The 16,104-nt window shown below is 33.0% G+C and overlaps 1 protein-coding gene across 2 annotated transcripts; it reads left to right on the plus strand.

Moving 5' to 3' along the window:
- Positions 1 to 5,937: 5,937 nt before the first annotated feature.
- Positions 5,938 to 15,519, plus strand: LOC148604768 (podocan-like). Of its 2 annotated transcripts, none has more exons than XM_088549757.1 (2): positions 5,938 to 6,247; positions 13,638 to 15,519. In XM_088549757.1, the coding sequence occupies exon 2, from the start codon at positions 13,671 to 13,673 to the stop codon at positions 15,279 to 15,281; it is 1,611 nt and encodes a 536-aa protein (XP_088405883.1). In that variant the 5' UTR covers positions 5,938 to 6,247; positions 13,638 to 13,670; the 3' UTR covers positions 15,282 to 15,519. The 2 variants fall into 2 exon arrangements, with proteins under 2 accessions (XP_088405883.1, XP_088405884.1); XM_088549758.1 differs by lacking the exon at positions 5,938 to 6,247 and adding an exon at positions 11,878 to 12,341.
- The last annotated feature ends 585 nt before the right edge of the window (positions 15,520 to 16,104 follow it).

Below are 16,104 nucleotides of genomic sequence, written 5' to 3' on the forward strand. Positions count from 1 at the left end.
ACCTTTAACATCGTTCATTTTCTTTCAAACTTTCAGGGTATTTATCTTAAAGAGTAATCAAGTGAACCAAGATTCTAGCGGAAATCAAAAGAATATAATCCAAGGACGAAGACCAGACATGGAAAACAGACCTACACAACAAAGGACATAAAATAACCAAAATAATACATACAAATTAACAAAAGTAAATGAACAACTCGGACTCCTCTAATATACACCACTAACGAGTATAGACCAGATGCACAGGTAGGATAAGTGTCTTCTGCTTTTCTAGAAACACTCGTCGAGTTGTTCATGTTAAGTCCGGAGTAGACGAAATAGGAAAGCTAAATTTTAACACACTGAACAAATCAGTTTTCATGGTGTAGATGGATACACCGTAACGATCCACGAGTTCATGATGACAACTATACAACTTCTGTAGTGATGACTTCAATCTTGTAGCAACATAACCCTGTTCCAGAAGCCTAATTGTAAGTAGTCTAGCGCGATACAAAAAGTCTGTCTAGTTACGGCAAGCTATGACATAACGTATGAATATGATATGAAAACTCCATGCGCAGGTGCCGAAGGGATGTTACTACAGATGAAAGGAAAGTTGACAATTCTGAATGAAAAGTCGTCGCGTTTGTCGTATAGTTTGGTCAATAGTTTTCCTTTACCATCGATCTCAAAGTTTAGGTCAAGATACAAGACTGACTTCACAGTGTCTGTAGTATACTTTATTTCAAGTTCTTTTGGGTAGATGTGATGTATAAAATCCCCGAAACTAGGGTTGTCTAACGATAATACGTCATCTATATCGCGGAAACTGAGATCTTGATAAACGATTTCCCTTCTAATGGATCAGATAAGGTATAAATTCAGCCTCATAAGAGTGAAGGAACAGGCCAGCAAGTAGAGGAGCAGAATTTGTTTCCATTGGAATGCCAATCGTTTGTCGAAAAACGCATCAACCACACTGGATAAAAAATTTGTCGATAAAAAATTCCAGCATTTTAAAAACTTCTTCTGTGTATTTGGGAGACTATTTTGAATTATTGTTTCACAGTATGAGGAATCTCTACCAAGAACTACATATTACGTATACATGTTGTATTATCATATAAACTTAAAATGTTTGGTGTTGTGAAAATAGTTGAAAATGGTTCAAATCTTATTTGTCATTTAGACAACAATGTGTTGGTTGGAATGGTACTTCATCAAAACCAAGGAATAATATATAGGTGTACCTCAATGATCTATCTTGGGGCCTTTATTTTTTATTCTATTTGTTAACAATTATCCTGATTGTTTGGTTCATTCTCATGCAACTATATATGCTGACGATACATCTCAAGATGTTGCTGATAAATGTATTGATGTTATTGAAAAGAAATCTCTAAGAAGATCTTGTAAACTCAATAAAATAGACGCAACGTAATAACTTACAATGAACCTTAAAAAGACTCAATGCATGCTTATTGGCATTCAGCAGAAATTAGCACAATGTCGCAAAATTTATATTAATATAGACAATATTGCATTAGAAACCGTTGAGCATTCCAAACTTTTAGGTATTAATATTGATTGTTATTTATCTTGGTCTTATCATATTGATTTTTTAGCAGAAAAATATCTAAGAAAATTGGTGGTTTTTTTATGTCACCTGAAGCGCTTTAAAAGGCATACAACTCTGCCATTTTTCCTCATTTTAATTATTGTTGCACTTTATGGTCTAATTCCAAAAATGTGGCAAATATAGATAAGATTTTTTAAACTACAGAAAAAAACTGCACGTATAATTTTGAATTTGCATAACATTATGATACCATATAGTGTATTATTTAACGGATTGAGGTGGATGCCAATGCCTGATTATATAATTTTAGTGTTCAAGTCACTTCATCAGTTAACACCTGAGTATGTATTTAAATATATACAGGAGGTGAGCTCTAGAAACACCAGACAGAGCAAAAGAAATTTATTATATATACCAAAAGCTCGAACAGAATATTTTAAAAGGTCCTTTGTTATGTCAGGTAGCTTGTTATAGAATAATTTACAATCGAGCATAAGAAACTGTTCGACAATTGAATGTTTTTAAAAGACATACTTAGATAATTACTTTAACATGTCGATAACTAGACATTTTGTAGTGAATTATCTATTTAAAATTGTTATTTCATTTAATGTGTATTTTATACTTTATGTTGTAAATTATGCATATAATGCAGGACCATATTGCAAACTAGTCTTCGGACTAAATAAGTAATTCTGTTGAAATAAAGGACTTTATTATTATTATTATTACATATTTGTACCGTCTTTTTTTTAGTAACAACGATGTATAATGTTTTTGAGCCGGGATTTCAACTGGGTATGGGGGAATAGAACTAAAGAGTTGAGAAATAATAGGCTTTTCTGCTATGGTATTTTGATAATAATCTTGAATTGATTGTTTCCAGAAGATCTTTCAAATTCTTCAGGATCCACATTAATACCACTATGGGAGTAACAAGTGTCATGGTAGGACTGGAGAACCTCTTTGGCAGCTGTGAGTTAAGAAGTTAAAAGTTTTGAAAGAGGTTTTGTGGTACATTTTGCAGACCCAGCTATGTAGCGCTGTTTATATGGATTCTTGTGGAGTTTAGGAATCCATTACATAGACGGTAGATCACAAACATCGTCTTTGGGAGAGAGACCATAAAGTTTATGGGTTTTCACTATTTCTTCTTTGGAGAGTTTGGTAGCAGTTTAGGTTATATTACTGTTTTTATTTTCTACGTCTACCTCTGAATTATAGACATTGGATGTAATACGTTTTGCAGAGAAAAACAACGTTGTTTTGGGCTTTGTCTGCTACTTCGAAAACATTTATCATGTATAATAGTAGTATGTTTTTGCTACATCGGGGTTTTTGAAAATTGACAGAGAATCAATGTCTTTTTGAAATTTATAATTTAATGTACACAATGTAGTTATTTCGTAATCCTCCCATATATTCATGGGTGTGTCGAATCCATAGGTATTTTATTTTACTTTTAATTTATATCGGCGCAGAATCCTTGTCCTCTTTTATAGTCTAGTTTAAAGTTGCCTGCACTGGAAAAATGCAACAGGTTTTTCATATCTGTTTTCACATGTGTAAGAGTAGCAAAACAAGAAATATGTGTTAAGGACTGAAGAAATAACCGATGAAAATATTTTGAATGACAGTAGTTTTGTTTGTTTTGTTTTGTTTTGTTTTGTGTTGTTTGTTTTTTGTTTGTTTGTTTTTGTTTTTGTTTTTGTTTTTTGTTTTGTTTTGTTTTGTTTTGTTTTGTTTTTTTTTGGGGGGGGGGGCAAATTAACCTACTACAAATATTATTTTCTATGGTGAGTTGAAGATGATGACCGAATGTTATCAAATAATACTTAATAGATAAGACCACGCCCCCAATTACATAATGTACATCAAAGTCGTTTCTTTTAAGTTTTTACTGTGTTTTTGCATTTAGAAGATGAGGTGCCGGTAGTAACAAAAGTGCTCTGAAAATTCAAATAGTCAACAGGATATATAATATTTATCTTGTCAACCATTTTCATCGTTCAAATTACCGGCAGAAAGGTTTCATAAAGTGTGGTACTGTATTATCATCGGTGAATGCTTACAGTGAGCCTTCACAATCGGTCATTAAGTTCCATAGAGATATACTGTTTTTTGTATGGTATGGGATTGGGCAGGTGAACTTCGACCAACTTCCAGTTGTTTTTGTACTGTGTATAGTCAATCTGATTACTTTGACTATAAGAAACAGCTTTGTTATGAACAAGCTCCTTCTGGTATTGCAAGAAACATGTTTCAACCTGGGAAACGGCAAACGTCATGTCTTCTTTGTATATATACCACCCTCTATGGTGTATTTTGGTAAAAATGTCGTATCCGATCTTTCTATATCGATTGATTCTTGTTGTGGCCATAGATTAGATACTACTGCCGAATTTTGCAAAAAGAAACCAGCGGTGTCGAAGGACTTAAACTATCGTACCAATGCCAAGCACCTAGTCTCATTTAACTTTTCTCTGCACCCACCTTAATGGTTCAAAAGAACGAGCGATAGTTACAGCCACTGAATAACTGCTACCAGTTTCAATTTAAGTAAGCCTGTCCGTTACGCCAAGTATACCATCAGGGTATTCAGCTTCTATGTAGGCTTTAAATTTGATGCTACATTAACTCGTTAAACTGGAACATTTTTCAACATAATTAGAACGTTTGCTCATATTCCTCTGGAAATCCGCGAGCCTTTATTTTTTGCCTGTAAAACTCTCTTAATTCTGTATTAAACTTCTAATATATTTCCGACTTTATACTTACAGTATGGTTCCCCTGCTTTTCTTTTTATGCAGTAGTAAATAAAAAAAAAAAAAAAAACGACAGAAAAACTTACAGTCGATCAAGTACTTGCTTCATATACTAGTAAATAATAGCACACCTGAAAACTTAATAAACCTGGTCTCCTTCATTATACTCCTGCTTCGAAAGCAGAATGTACACATTTATCAGTGTGTACGCCATTTGTTACAGCTTTCTCTACATACATATCACAAGTACTTGTTGGTATGCCATATTTAGACTGTTGTGACACCAACTTTGTTTATACTTTGTCCACATGGTTTGAATCGTTCAAAAAGTTATATATTGTATTTTTAAAACATGACTATGTTCACTTTACACTTGTTTTAAAACGTCGAATCAATGCCGACAATAAAACAAAGATATTAGACTCTCAAAAGATGAAATCCAAATATAAATATACAATGAAGAAACTGGTTTCACATTTAAAACCAATTGCATTATTCATTAAAATTTTCTGCCTGTCTTTCTATATCTACTTAAGTTCCTTTTGTTTAAAAACATAAACATGTATTGCGGCATCTCCTGGGTTGTAACTATGATAGTGTGTTAGGTGTTTGGTGTAGACAGCATTCCCCTATCCCCCAAAAATTCTTTCCATCTCTATATGATTCCATGAGGTAAAGCCGGATGAAATATCAATCTATCACTTTTTAACAGCTTACGGTAGTTTGATCAAGACTTATCAGTGGAAAAAAGTCTGTCAGAATTCCGGTGTAGCCTGCAAGATAGGAAGGTCAAATATGATTGTTTGCACAAACAGACATGATAGACTGACCTGATGCACACCGAAAGGATTTTTATCTGGTGATACGGGCGAGGATACAGGGTCATCCGTTTACCATGAATATCTGCATTGCTAATGATAAAATGAAGTTTAATGTTGTATCAGAGGAATTTAAATTTGTATGATGACATCCATGTTTCAGAACAAATCATTCTAAGTATAAGGCATTCGTAATAGACATTCGAATTAACGACATATGAGTCAGAATGCAATTTGTTATTGCTTTAATCGTAACAGGAATTCAGTTAATGGGAGAAAAAGGGGTTAGAACCAAATTTGAATGAAAATGGGAATTAAGACCTTTGAATATTGCAAAAGAGTCTATAGGATTAGCAAATGGTCTTAAATGTTATCATTAAATCAAAATCGATGTCATAGAAAAGCACAAAAAATATTACAATGATTTTATATTCTCTCGTTAACAAAGAGTTAATTTAAAATATTTATACAGCCCATGTCACTTCAAGTCAACTTCCAATTCATCTGTCGTCATCAATATTATACAAAATATAATGACTGTCCATGTTCAATATTACCCGAATTTTCTGCGGAGCAGTACTAAATCCTTAAACGAGTCAATTTAAACAAGCTTAACAATTCAAGCTAATAAATGTGCATGTAAGATTTTCCTTGGTTTGAATAACCCTTCCCAACCTCAAAAAGAATTCATGTTTCACACTGGTTAAAAGTTTATTCAGAGTACAAGGGGATGAGAGAATTTGTATAAATTTGCATAAATTCAATTTCTTTTCAAAAGAGTGCGTTCTTTGAAGAAGGCAGATGTTTTTAACGCTTTGTCATGCCAATCAGAAAATTTTGATATTTCATTCAGAAACGTTATCGAATCTCAGAGGGCTACTGCCTATATATTAGTTTTCTGCTATATCACTCGTTTTCATTTACTTCTAAGAACTTAAAAACCTTTAAAGTTCGTTAATCATTCATATAAACATTAGGATGGAAGTTGATTCGATTTATACAGAGATGGAATAGTTTCCATAGCTACAAGACAACAGCCGCACGTGCATTTAACATGCAATGTGTAGCTGAAGGATTATCACTTTGATGAACAAAGCACACAGGTAAGATCGTATTTCAATTTATTTTCTCAATACCTGTAATATTTATAACACAGTCATTTAACTCTATACAAGTTGTTACAGTACATTAATACCCCATGAATTCGATAAAAATTGTTTTTTTTATTGAAACACATCTATTTCAAAACAAATTTTGTATCTACCAAGATAATGTCATAATCAAGAAAAACAGAAAAGTTAACTCTTATATATTTTTTCAGTGTTGAAAGTCATGGTTTTGTAACGTTGAAAGCTTTTATTATGTCTACAAATAATTTGATTTCAAATGATTCATATATTTATAAATCAATATTTCTGAGGTAATTTTAATGACTCACTTGGTAGATTAATGTGATACTAGCATTGCTGATGTATTGCATCTCTTAAAAGAGCCCGTAGGCAGTATATGACTTGGTTGCAGACCATTTTAAAACTAAAGGTGCCAGAAATTTGTTTATTATTGCAATTGAATGCAAGAGCTTGCAGCTGGATGTCTGATAACGTAAAATTATTTCTCTGTGTTAATTTATACATTTTAGTCACGAAAAACAGTTCAGTATACAGGTTCATCAAAGAATCGTGTAGATTGCAATTGTGCACATGATTAGACCATATTTTTTGTCAACAATATTTATAGCGAGTAAGGAAGGAGGTTTGGAAATTGCCGAGAAGAAAATATCGTCAAAGTCAGGCGGGAAATATTCTAAATAGAATTCAACTAAATAATTGGGACTTATTTTTCAAACGGTAGATGAATTTTTATTAGTTATTACAATTTAAAAGCTTTATGCGGTTTAAAAAGTTGACAATAATAGATTTATCTTCTTTTTCTGTAATTACTAGCATGATTCTTAGGTTGGCCTGTACTTCCAAATTGTAAATAAAATATGCATAACGGATATGCATTGCGATCTAAAGTTTCTACAACAAACACTGACCAGAATCCTTGAGAAAATATGGAAGTTATCATTTACATCAACAATCCGCCATGAAGCTCTCCCATAGTCTGTCATTTATTGAAAAAAAAGCACAGAAATGTATACATTGCTATATTGTTTGGACTTTGGTGCACCCTGTTTTACTCTCTTCTTTTTTCACACGCATTCCTTACTTATTTACAATAACGTATACTCTACGGAGTTCTTAGTGTGCACTTTCATTGATTTGTTTAGGAAGGGATCTTTTTTTTAACACCACCATGTGCTGTTATGAAAATATTTTTTTGTCTTTCTTACCAAAATTGAAATCAAATTTACATTATTTAACAAAACCTGAAGATATTACGAGGGAACCATAACTCACGAAAAAATCTTTCTACAATATTGACTCCGTTTCGTATCCCCACACTTTTGACATTGATTGATCAACGCAAACAGCCAGTCACCATTACCTCGGGTGCACTTGGTTTTTCTAAAGCTCATTCTGTATCAATCAACAGATAAAATTTCAATCAAAATGTAAAATACCTGATAAAAAATGCAAACATTTACTACCATATGTTTTTGGTAATGTACCTTTGAGTATTTACAAGCTCCATTTTAAACCGTTTAGATAACACATTTTATTTACTTCTAGTGCCAGAATGTACAGATCTTTGTGTCTTTCAAAAATTAAGTCTTTCCAACAGCAAGCAATAGAGATTCGGGAATTTAAGTTAGTAAAACTTGACAAAGCCGTAAATATCTTCTTTGACAAAGAATTACAATGATAGCAAACAAAACATATTTTGTATTGTTTTGTTTATGTTTTCTCGCGTTTTTTTCTGTTTTCTTTTCCACTTAGCATAAACACCTTTTCAATTTGTTTTTGCAAAGTATAAAACGTCCATCCGTAAACTAAAACGATATCATCTTAATATATTTTTATACAAGAATATTATTATTAGTTGGAGAGATGTACCAAAATGTCATACTATAAGACGTCTGATCAAAGAAACAACACTTGATCATCGCCTTTTACTTGGAACTTCTGTTATCAACTTCAAAATGCGATCCATCAAGGGTAAAAACCTTACATACAACTGTAAGACAAAGCAAAGACAACATGACACAAATTTGTCAGTTCAAACACACGTTAAAAGTACTACATCTGGCATCTGTATGAAAACAATTACTAGGGACCACTTTATATACTTTATAATAGATTTAGAGCGCTCGACCAATTTAATGGCTTGCATATTTACTCCTCGAATAGACAAAACAAAGCTTTTCATTTAATCAGATTTATTTGTGGAGATTTTCTGGTTCGGGTTTTTCGATTACTGTACAGATGCGAACGCTAAACAGCCTTTATTTGACCAATGTTTTAAATTATTTACCGACTGTGTATATTTGCCATACCAATTTCCAAGCTCAAACCAATTTGTTCGTGGATATATTTGAGTATGTGTGCCATATTAAAAAAAAAACAAACAAACAAACAAAACGAAATAAAGAATGTACAATCAGTATATTTTTTACCACTTGACTTGTTGAATATGTTTATGAAAATTAGGTAGTGAAAAAAAAATTGGCGTACGTTTTGAGCTCACTATAAGAACAGACCGATAAAATGGTCATGGCCTTTCAGAAAAAAATGACTGATGTTAAGAATGAGGTCAATTTGTACTGAAATATAACCAGATCGTGTGGATGTTGATCGTGCTTTCCGACGGCTTTATATCTTAGCAAAGATAAAATTTCAATCTGAACACTGAAAGTTTGATAAAAGGGAAATTTTATACCACCTGATGTTAAAAAATGCACCGAAAAGCTCAATCTTAAGTTTAAAGTCTGTATTCCAACCGTCGACCTCTCAGCACCCTTTTCAATCGCTAGTCGAAACATTATATAACTGAGTGTTCATTTAAAACGTTAAAACAAAAAAATTAAAAAAAAAAATAACAAAGCAAAAAACAAAAACAAAAAAAAACAAAAAACAAAAACAAAAATGAAACAAAACAAAATCAAGTAGTGACGTAAACTTTTGTCGACAGCAGTATAGATTGGGTTTCAAACCTTCAAGTAAGATTTGCAAATAAATGGCAATAAATGTGTGTTATCTAGTTTAATCATTACAATGGCGTTCGATGAAAATCACTAAGAATATTCATTTAGATTTACTCGTGATTTCAAATCGATTGAAAGATAAGATTTTTAAGAGTTCAAGTGAAATTCATGTTAATCATGCACTTATAAAAATGTTGGATAAATGTTCCAATTAGAATTAAAGTAAAGTGAATTTGGGGATGCATTATGGCGAGTTTTACTTTTGCATTTTGCTTGTATATGTGATGTACCCAAAGACCAGAAATAAAAAAAAAGAGTCAAAACTTTACTGTAGACGTTAACAATGCTTCCGTTTGTCAGTTATAGCACCAATAAAGAGAGCTGCATCTGGTATTGCACATTAAGACAATTATACTTTGTTAAACAAATCTCTCTCTGATTACATTATAATTGTTTTACGGCAATCAAAGTACGCCAACATTGTATAATTACTTTTATCTACCATTTTAGCAGACAAAACAGACTTGAAACATCCATCATGATTTTGTGTTAAAAACTTAAAAGTTTCCCTCTGCAATGGGTGCTAACATTAATTGTGGAGCTTTTACTAAAGAAGTGGTTGCAAAGTTCAAATGAAATCGCAATTAAACTCAAAATAGAAGTAATTTTCAGTCGATCTGAAACAGACATAATTCCTACTTCCAAGTTCATGAGAGTAAACCAACAATAATTTCAGCCCTTTGAGAAGCTTTCCTTTGATTGTTATTAGGGATCTAGAATGAACTATTTCGCGTTGTATCTTTTAAACGACTTTTTATCATTCTATCCGCTCCTAGATCTTTTTATATAACTTACCCAATTCAAAATATACAGGCAGAACCTGCATATTTGTTCTAGTTGCTTGTACTAGAATTGTTTACCATAAACTCCAGCTGATCATGCCTTTTTTTATTTCAACCCCATTCCCTGCTACGAATCAAATAATTGTCCGTATATTGTAATGAGTTATTGTCAAGATTTCAGAACTCAACAATTAACGTAATATAAATATGAAAGACGCTGTAAATCTGTGTTTCAAAACGCTCAAAGTCATATTAAAATCTAGTGCGAGGGAAATTGCATTAATTAACACAACGAAAAAGTATTTAAAACCAAAACTGAAGAACTATTACAAATTGCTCAAGCGTTTTTACAATATATACACTCCTTGTAAAAGCTGTAATTTCTATCTAAGCCATTTATACTTATCTATCATCAGAAGTTTGTCTAATTGGATTACCACGCGGCTCCACTAGTTTTCAATTGTCTGAATTAGTTTTGCATGTTGTAATAAATAGTAGATTTTCTTTCATAATATTTACTTCTATCAGCTATATTTCATTTTCAAGACCAATTCACGTTGACAGAAATAGGCCATTATCTATTCAGAGAAAATACTTTAACATTCCTATGAAATTGACTTGTAATTGTCATAACAAATGTTGATGCATTGTTCTACATAAAATTAGGAAAGTTAAGTTTTTTTCGTTGATCCGACTCTATATTCATACTACAGGAAAAACTTACCTAATAAATACCATGTTAAACAGGACACTGAATCAACTGGAAAATCCATCTTAACGAGACATTATCTGGCGTTTCTACGCTTACCCTACCGGTGCACCTGGTTCATGCTCAAGTTGTTACTTCAATTGATTGCTTAAATTGGGTACATGCGCTCAGTTTTTAGTGGAGTCCGACTTTCTCTTTACTTTTGTTACTTTGTGTGTATTATTTTGATTATTTTTTTGGTTTTTTTTGTTTTGTATGTCTGTTTTCCATGTCATGTTTTTGTCCCTGGATTACATTCCTTTGATTTCCGCCAGAATCTCAGTTCCCTTTACTACACTTTCAAATGCATATTTTGATCTGAATCCAAACAAATCGTGAAGTCTTAGAGATTTTAACCTGGACATCTAGCATGGACCAGTGTAATACTATAATACTGCCTTAGTCTGAAGTGAAATTATAGAATGTGAGACACTGCTTCTATCGTCTACGTCTAAAGTATACTCCGGCTACTATTGATTAAATAACACTTTACAGTACCAACATAATTTTGCTCGCATCTTAAAATCTCCTGGGAAATTTTCAAAGCATAAAAAAAAGAAAAAGAAAAAGAAAAAGAAACAAAACAAAAAAACATGTTTGAGGGTTACTCTGTTCGGCAATTTATTACATCCCCAATTCAACTTGAAATCTTGGATCCTCCATCCCTGATTAATGAGATAGAAATTAACACTCTGACAGAGTGGCATTTGCAATGTTATTAAAAGTGAAGTAAAATAGATCTTTAAGGTCTTTGATTTTGTAAAAGTAAACTTGGTAGTTTTGCACCTTACAGCTGGAGAAAATCTTTCTCTATTTAAATCAACTGTACTTAAGGTTCTCAATTTTCTTGAAGATTTATAATTGGAATGAAATCAAAGGAAAGATTTGGCAAATTTATAAATCATTAAAATGAATTGTGCACCCTGTAATCTCTTCAAATAATTTGGCTGGTGTAATTTAGTCAGTTTTTGTCTAGAACTTAAAACTGCTTCAATTTTCAGATAAGTTACACAGCGATGCATAATAAATTATTGCGTTTGAAGTTTATTCGATCAGTGTTGACAATGTGAAAGTCATGAACTCCATGTTCGCATTGAATCTGAAGTACATCTCTTATTTGAGGACGCGAATGGAATGAACAACAAAACATTTTCCGACTACAAAGTTACCAGTTTTATTCTAACAGAATACATTTATCCAATATACAACTTGTTTTATCAGACCATGTTAAATAATCCTTTGTTTTTGTAAAAAAATGTCAGCTACGACTCCCGCACTAGCGACAGTGTTCTTAACACGACGACAACTGCAAATATACTCAACAAAAACAATACATATTAATTGAGGTTTTACTGCCTGTGTGAAGCGAAGGAAATAACTAACATGATTAATTGGGGGTAAACTACATGTGAATAATTAGAGTATTTGTCATGGCAGGTGAAAATGTTCGGTGAAAATTTTAAATTAAGAATATCCAATCTACATGTTGGAATTCAGGATGGAGTGTAACACAAATACATGTAAGTCTTTATAATGCAGTTTTCTTCTTTTATCTAAAATATCCATAAACACACTTTTATGATAATTAGCTGTGTGGCGGCTTATACATTGTATCATGTTTTATACATTTTTTAACAGAATATCGTACCTGCCTACAATGTTAGTGAGTTTAATACATGATGTGTCAGTCTGTAGAAATATCCCCCAATCGGCTCCATGCATTCTTAGTGTAAATCAAAGCAAAGCACATGTTCAACCTTCATTGTCATAAAATGTAATACTAGTATTCATGCTTTTGCATTAGCTATATATATCTACGATTATACCAACTAGGACTCGGACCTTTTTGAACTAATTTTAGGTGTGTTTAATTGTGTTACATTTTTTTTTCACAGTGCCCAGATTTTAAAGGGGGGTTGTGATCACGTCAAAGTGCATTAACCCGCCGCAGTCCCAAGTCAGGAATTTCTGGCCTCTCTATGTCTTGTTTCGTTTCCACCTTTAGTTTATTATTATGTTACTTCAGTATATAGGGCAACTCTACCGCTGTACCCGTGTATAATGATGTTTTGGGACCAGCTGCAGCCTGTCCTGTGGTATGAGGGTTTACTCGTCAGTGAAGAACAATGGGTGGCCTTGGGCTGACATATTAATCCCGGTGGGGTAGTTGTCTCCTTGACATATATACTATACTTATTCTCGTTATAAGTATTTTAATACTTATATTGTAACTCTCTTTTCTTGTTACTTTTTCATTCCGTTAAAACCGTGAAAGTTTGTAAATGCAAAACATGTACGAAAAATTTTAATTGAAATAGTATTTTTTTGTGAACATGTATATAATACTGCATCCTTTGGGGTGGGGGGAGGGTATATTTACACAAAAGGGGTTTAACTGGTTCTGCAAAATTGTCAGAATATTATACCGAATAAAACATTTTTCTCCTATAAAGACACATTCTACTTTACGCCATGTTTTGTTTCCATCTTACGCAATTTATCAATACGTTTTGGATGGAGGTAAAGGGACAACTCTGGAACTGCCCCAAATGATGGTCTATATAGGCACGGATCACAAGAAACTTCAATGAGTGCATGATCCTTAGAAACATTAATTATTCACACCTAATCAGATTTGTCTACGCACAATATGTAGCTGATTGGATTAACAATTACATCCATGCATGCAAAACTTGATGGTGTTAACGTACATCAGGGCGTACAAAGTTATGTGAATGCACATGATCTTTCAATAGTTTCGTATTTTTTTAGAATGCTCATGATCTTTCAATAGTTTCGTTTATTTTTACTTTCAGTGATATACGATGAATAAAGACTGAGCTTTAAAAATGGATGTGACAGACCTCTTGCTTTGTATGTTTCTATTCTGTGTTGCTATGTCTGAATTTCCATGTCCGAAACAGTTGCAGACGACAGGTTGCACGTGCACGCGGACAATATGGTGGAATAACGACAACCGAACAATAGTGAATTGTAGTATGGCGAATCTCAAATCTATTCCAAATTTCGGAATATCCGAACAGTATGAAATCACTCAACTAATATTGAGCAATAACAACATTTCGGATTTATCAACTAGTGATTTTACCGATATAATTGTGAAGGAAATGGATCTTAGTTGGAACCCAATTTCGAGAATTCACACAGATTTGTCTCCCTTTCCGAAACACCTTCACACTCTGATATTACGGAAGAGCAATCTCTCAGTCGACACTGATATGAATATATTCAGAGGGTTATTTAACTTGACGGAACTTATTTTAGATTTCAATGCTTTACGAAACGAAGAGCAAGTACTGCCTGGTAAACTGTTTCAGGAGTTAAATTTGATCTCGCTGAGGAAACTTAGTATGCAAAGTTGTGAAATAGGAGAAATACATCAAAATGCTTTCATAGGTCTGGAAAAGTTAGAAGAGCTTGACTTAAGCTACAATTATTTAGAGGAAGTGCCAGGAGCAGTCAAAGTGCTAAGCAGTTTAAAGAAAATTATTCTTCTTGGGAACAACATAATGAGATTAAGGAGTAACAGTTTCAATGGCCTACATTCTATAGTTGACCTCAATCTTAATGTGAATGAAATCACTTACATTGACCCTGACGCTTTTAAAGGCCTAGAAAATTCAGTACGAGATGTTCGACTTCATTACAATAATCTTAATACTTTACCATACGAACCTTTGAGGAAATTAAAACGGTTATCCTTCCTGGTGATTTCGCGGAACAACATTAATAGCATTCCAAAAAATGCATTTGTAGGCATGAGCAGTTTAAAAATTTTAGAACTTGACAGCAATAAGTTAGTATTTCGAAGCGGAATGTTTGCAGGACTCGAGCATTCTCTCGAAACACTAACACTGCGTGATACCGGATTGACTGCACTTCCGGTTACCTCGCTTATTCCATTAAGAAAACTAACCGACCTCGATGTTTCGCGCAATAAGATCAGCACACTATCGCGTGGGGATATTGGCAGGCTAAAGCTGAAAACAATTGATTTGAGTCACAACAAAGTAGGTTATATTCAACCAGATGTTTTTACTGGGATAGGTAGAACAATAAGTCTTGATTTGGACAATAATAAATTGTCAGACATTTCGTTTGTGCTGAACGTCACGCCATGTGCGTTTAGTTACATTGACGTAAGCGGAAATGACATCATGTGTGACTGTGACACCGAAACAATAATTAACAGTGGTATCGTTGTTGGAGTTGGACCAACAGGTAAATGCACTTTAGCAAACGATACATCCGGGCATCATTACAAATTGGGCGCGTCTTTACTTTCACGTAAGCTTATCGAGCGATGTAATAAAACCGAGAGAGTTTACGATTGTCAAAATATGGAACTGTATCCCGACTCTGGTTTTACTGTTGGGTTTTCGTTTATAATTATTATCTTTTGTGTTGTATTACCACATTTTCTATCTTGGTTGCTGTAAAACTATGGTTTGCAATTATTGTATTTCGTTTATATTTAATATAAGTTTGCCTTTTAAAACATTCCATGGAAATCCATTTCAGTTTTAGGATAAAGTACAATTGGCATGCATAATTTAAGCTTACTCGTTTTGTACAATTACCAAATAAAACATTTGTAATTTTGATTAGTGATCTGAAGTGTGGTTGTCTGTACATTTACATGTCAATTTGTCTCTTCAAATATAGAACATTCTGCCATATCATCCAATTCTCAAATGCCTTCGAGGACCATTCTATATAATAAATTTGAGGCAAAGGAGACTTTCGAAATGGTTCTATTTGATTAGACTTTTTGCATTGCTGCACGTAAACATTTAGAGTGAAAAATGACACTTGTTATATGAAAAAAGTCAAAATATAGACGTAGAATTTGTTAAAGCATCAAAAGTGTAACATCATAAAAATATTTTAAATCAATAAAACTGAACATTACTTTCGCATAAACCACAGCAATTGGGATTATTGTCATGCATCGCTTTTTTGTGCATTATATCTTGACAAAATTGTTACATACACCATCTTCCTATGTACCTATCATACATAATGTATCTTTTTAGATATTTGAGATCGCTGCAAGTAAAACAATGAAGCCATGATTAGAATGAGGAGCAGGATATTTGTATCTACGTCAAAGACTAAACCAAGAAAACCAAAAAAAAAATAAAATAATAATAATACCTTGAATAACAAATTAACTAAACATGTACACCCAAAAACTATAGACAAAGTGAAAAACTATACTTCGGGAGTATGGACCAGGTGTACCGGTAGGATAATCACCCT

The sequence above is a fragment of the Perna viridis genome, chromosome 10 (assembly GCF_037379345.1).
Source record: "Perna viridis isolate PV_CMFRI_1.1 ecotype Kerala chromosome 10, ASM3737934v1, whole genome shotgun sequence".
Lineage (NCBI taxonomy): Eukaryota > Metazoa > Mollusca > Bivalvia > Mytilida > Mytilidae > Perna > Perna viridis.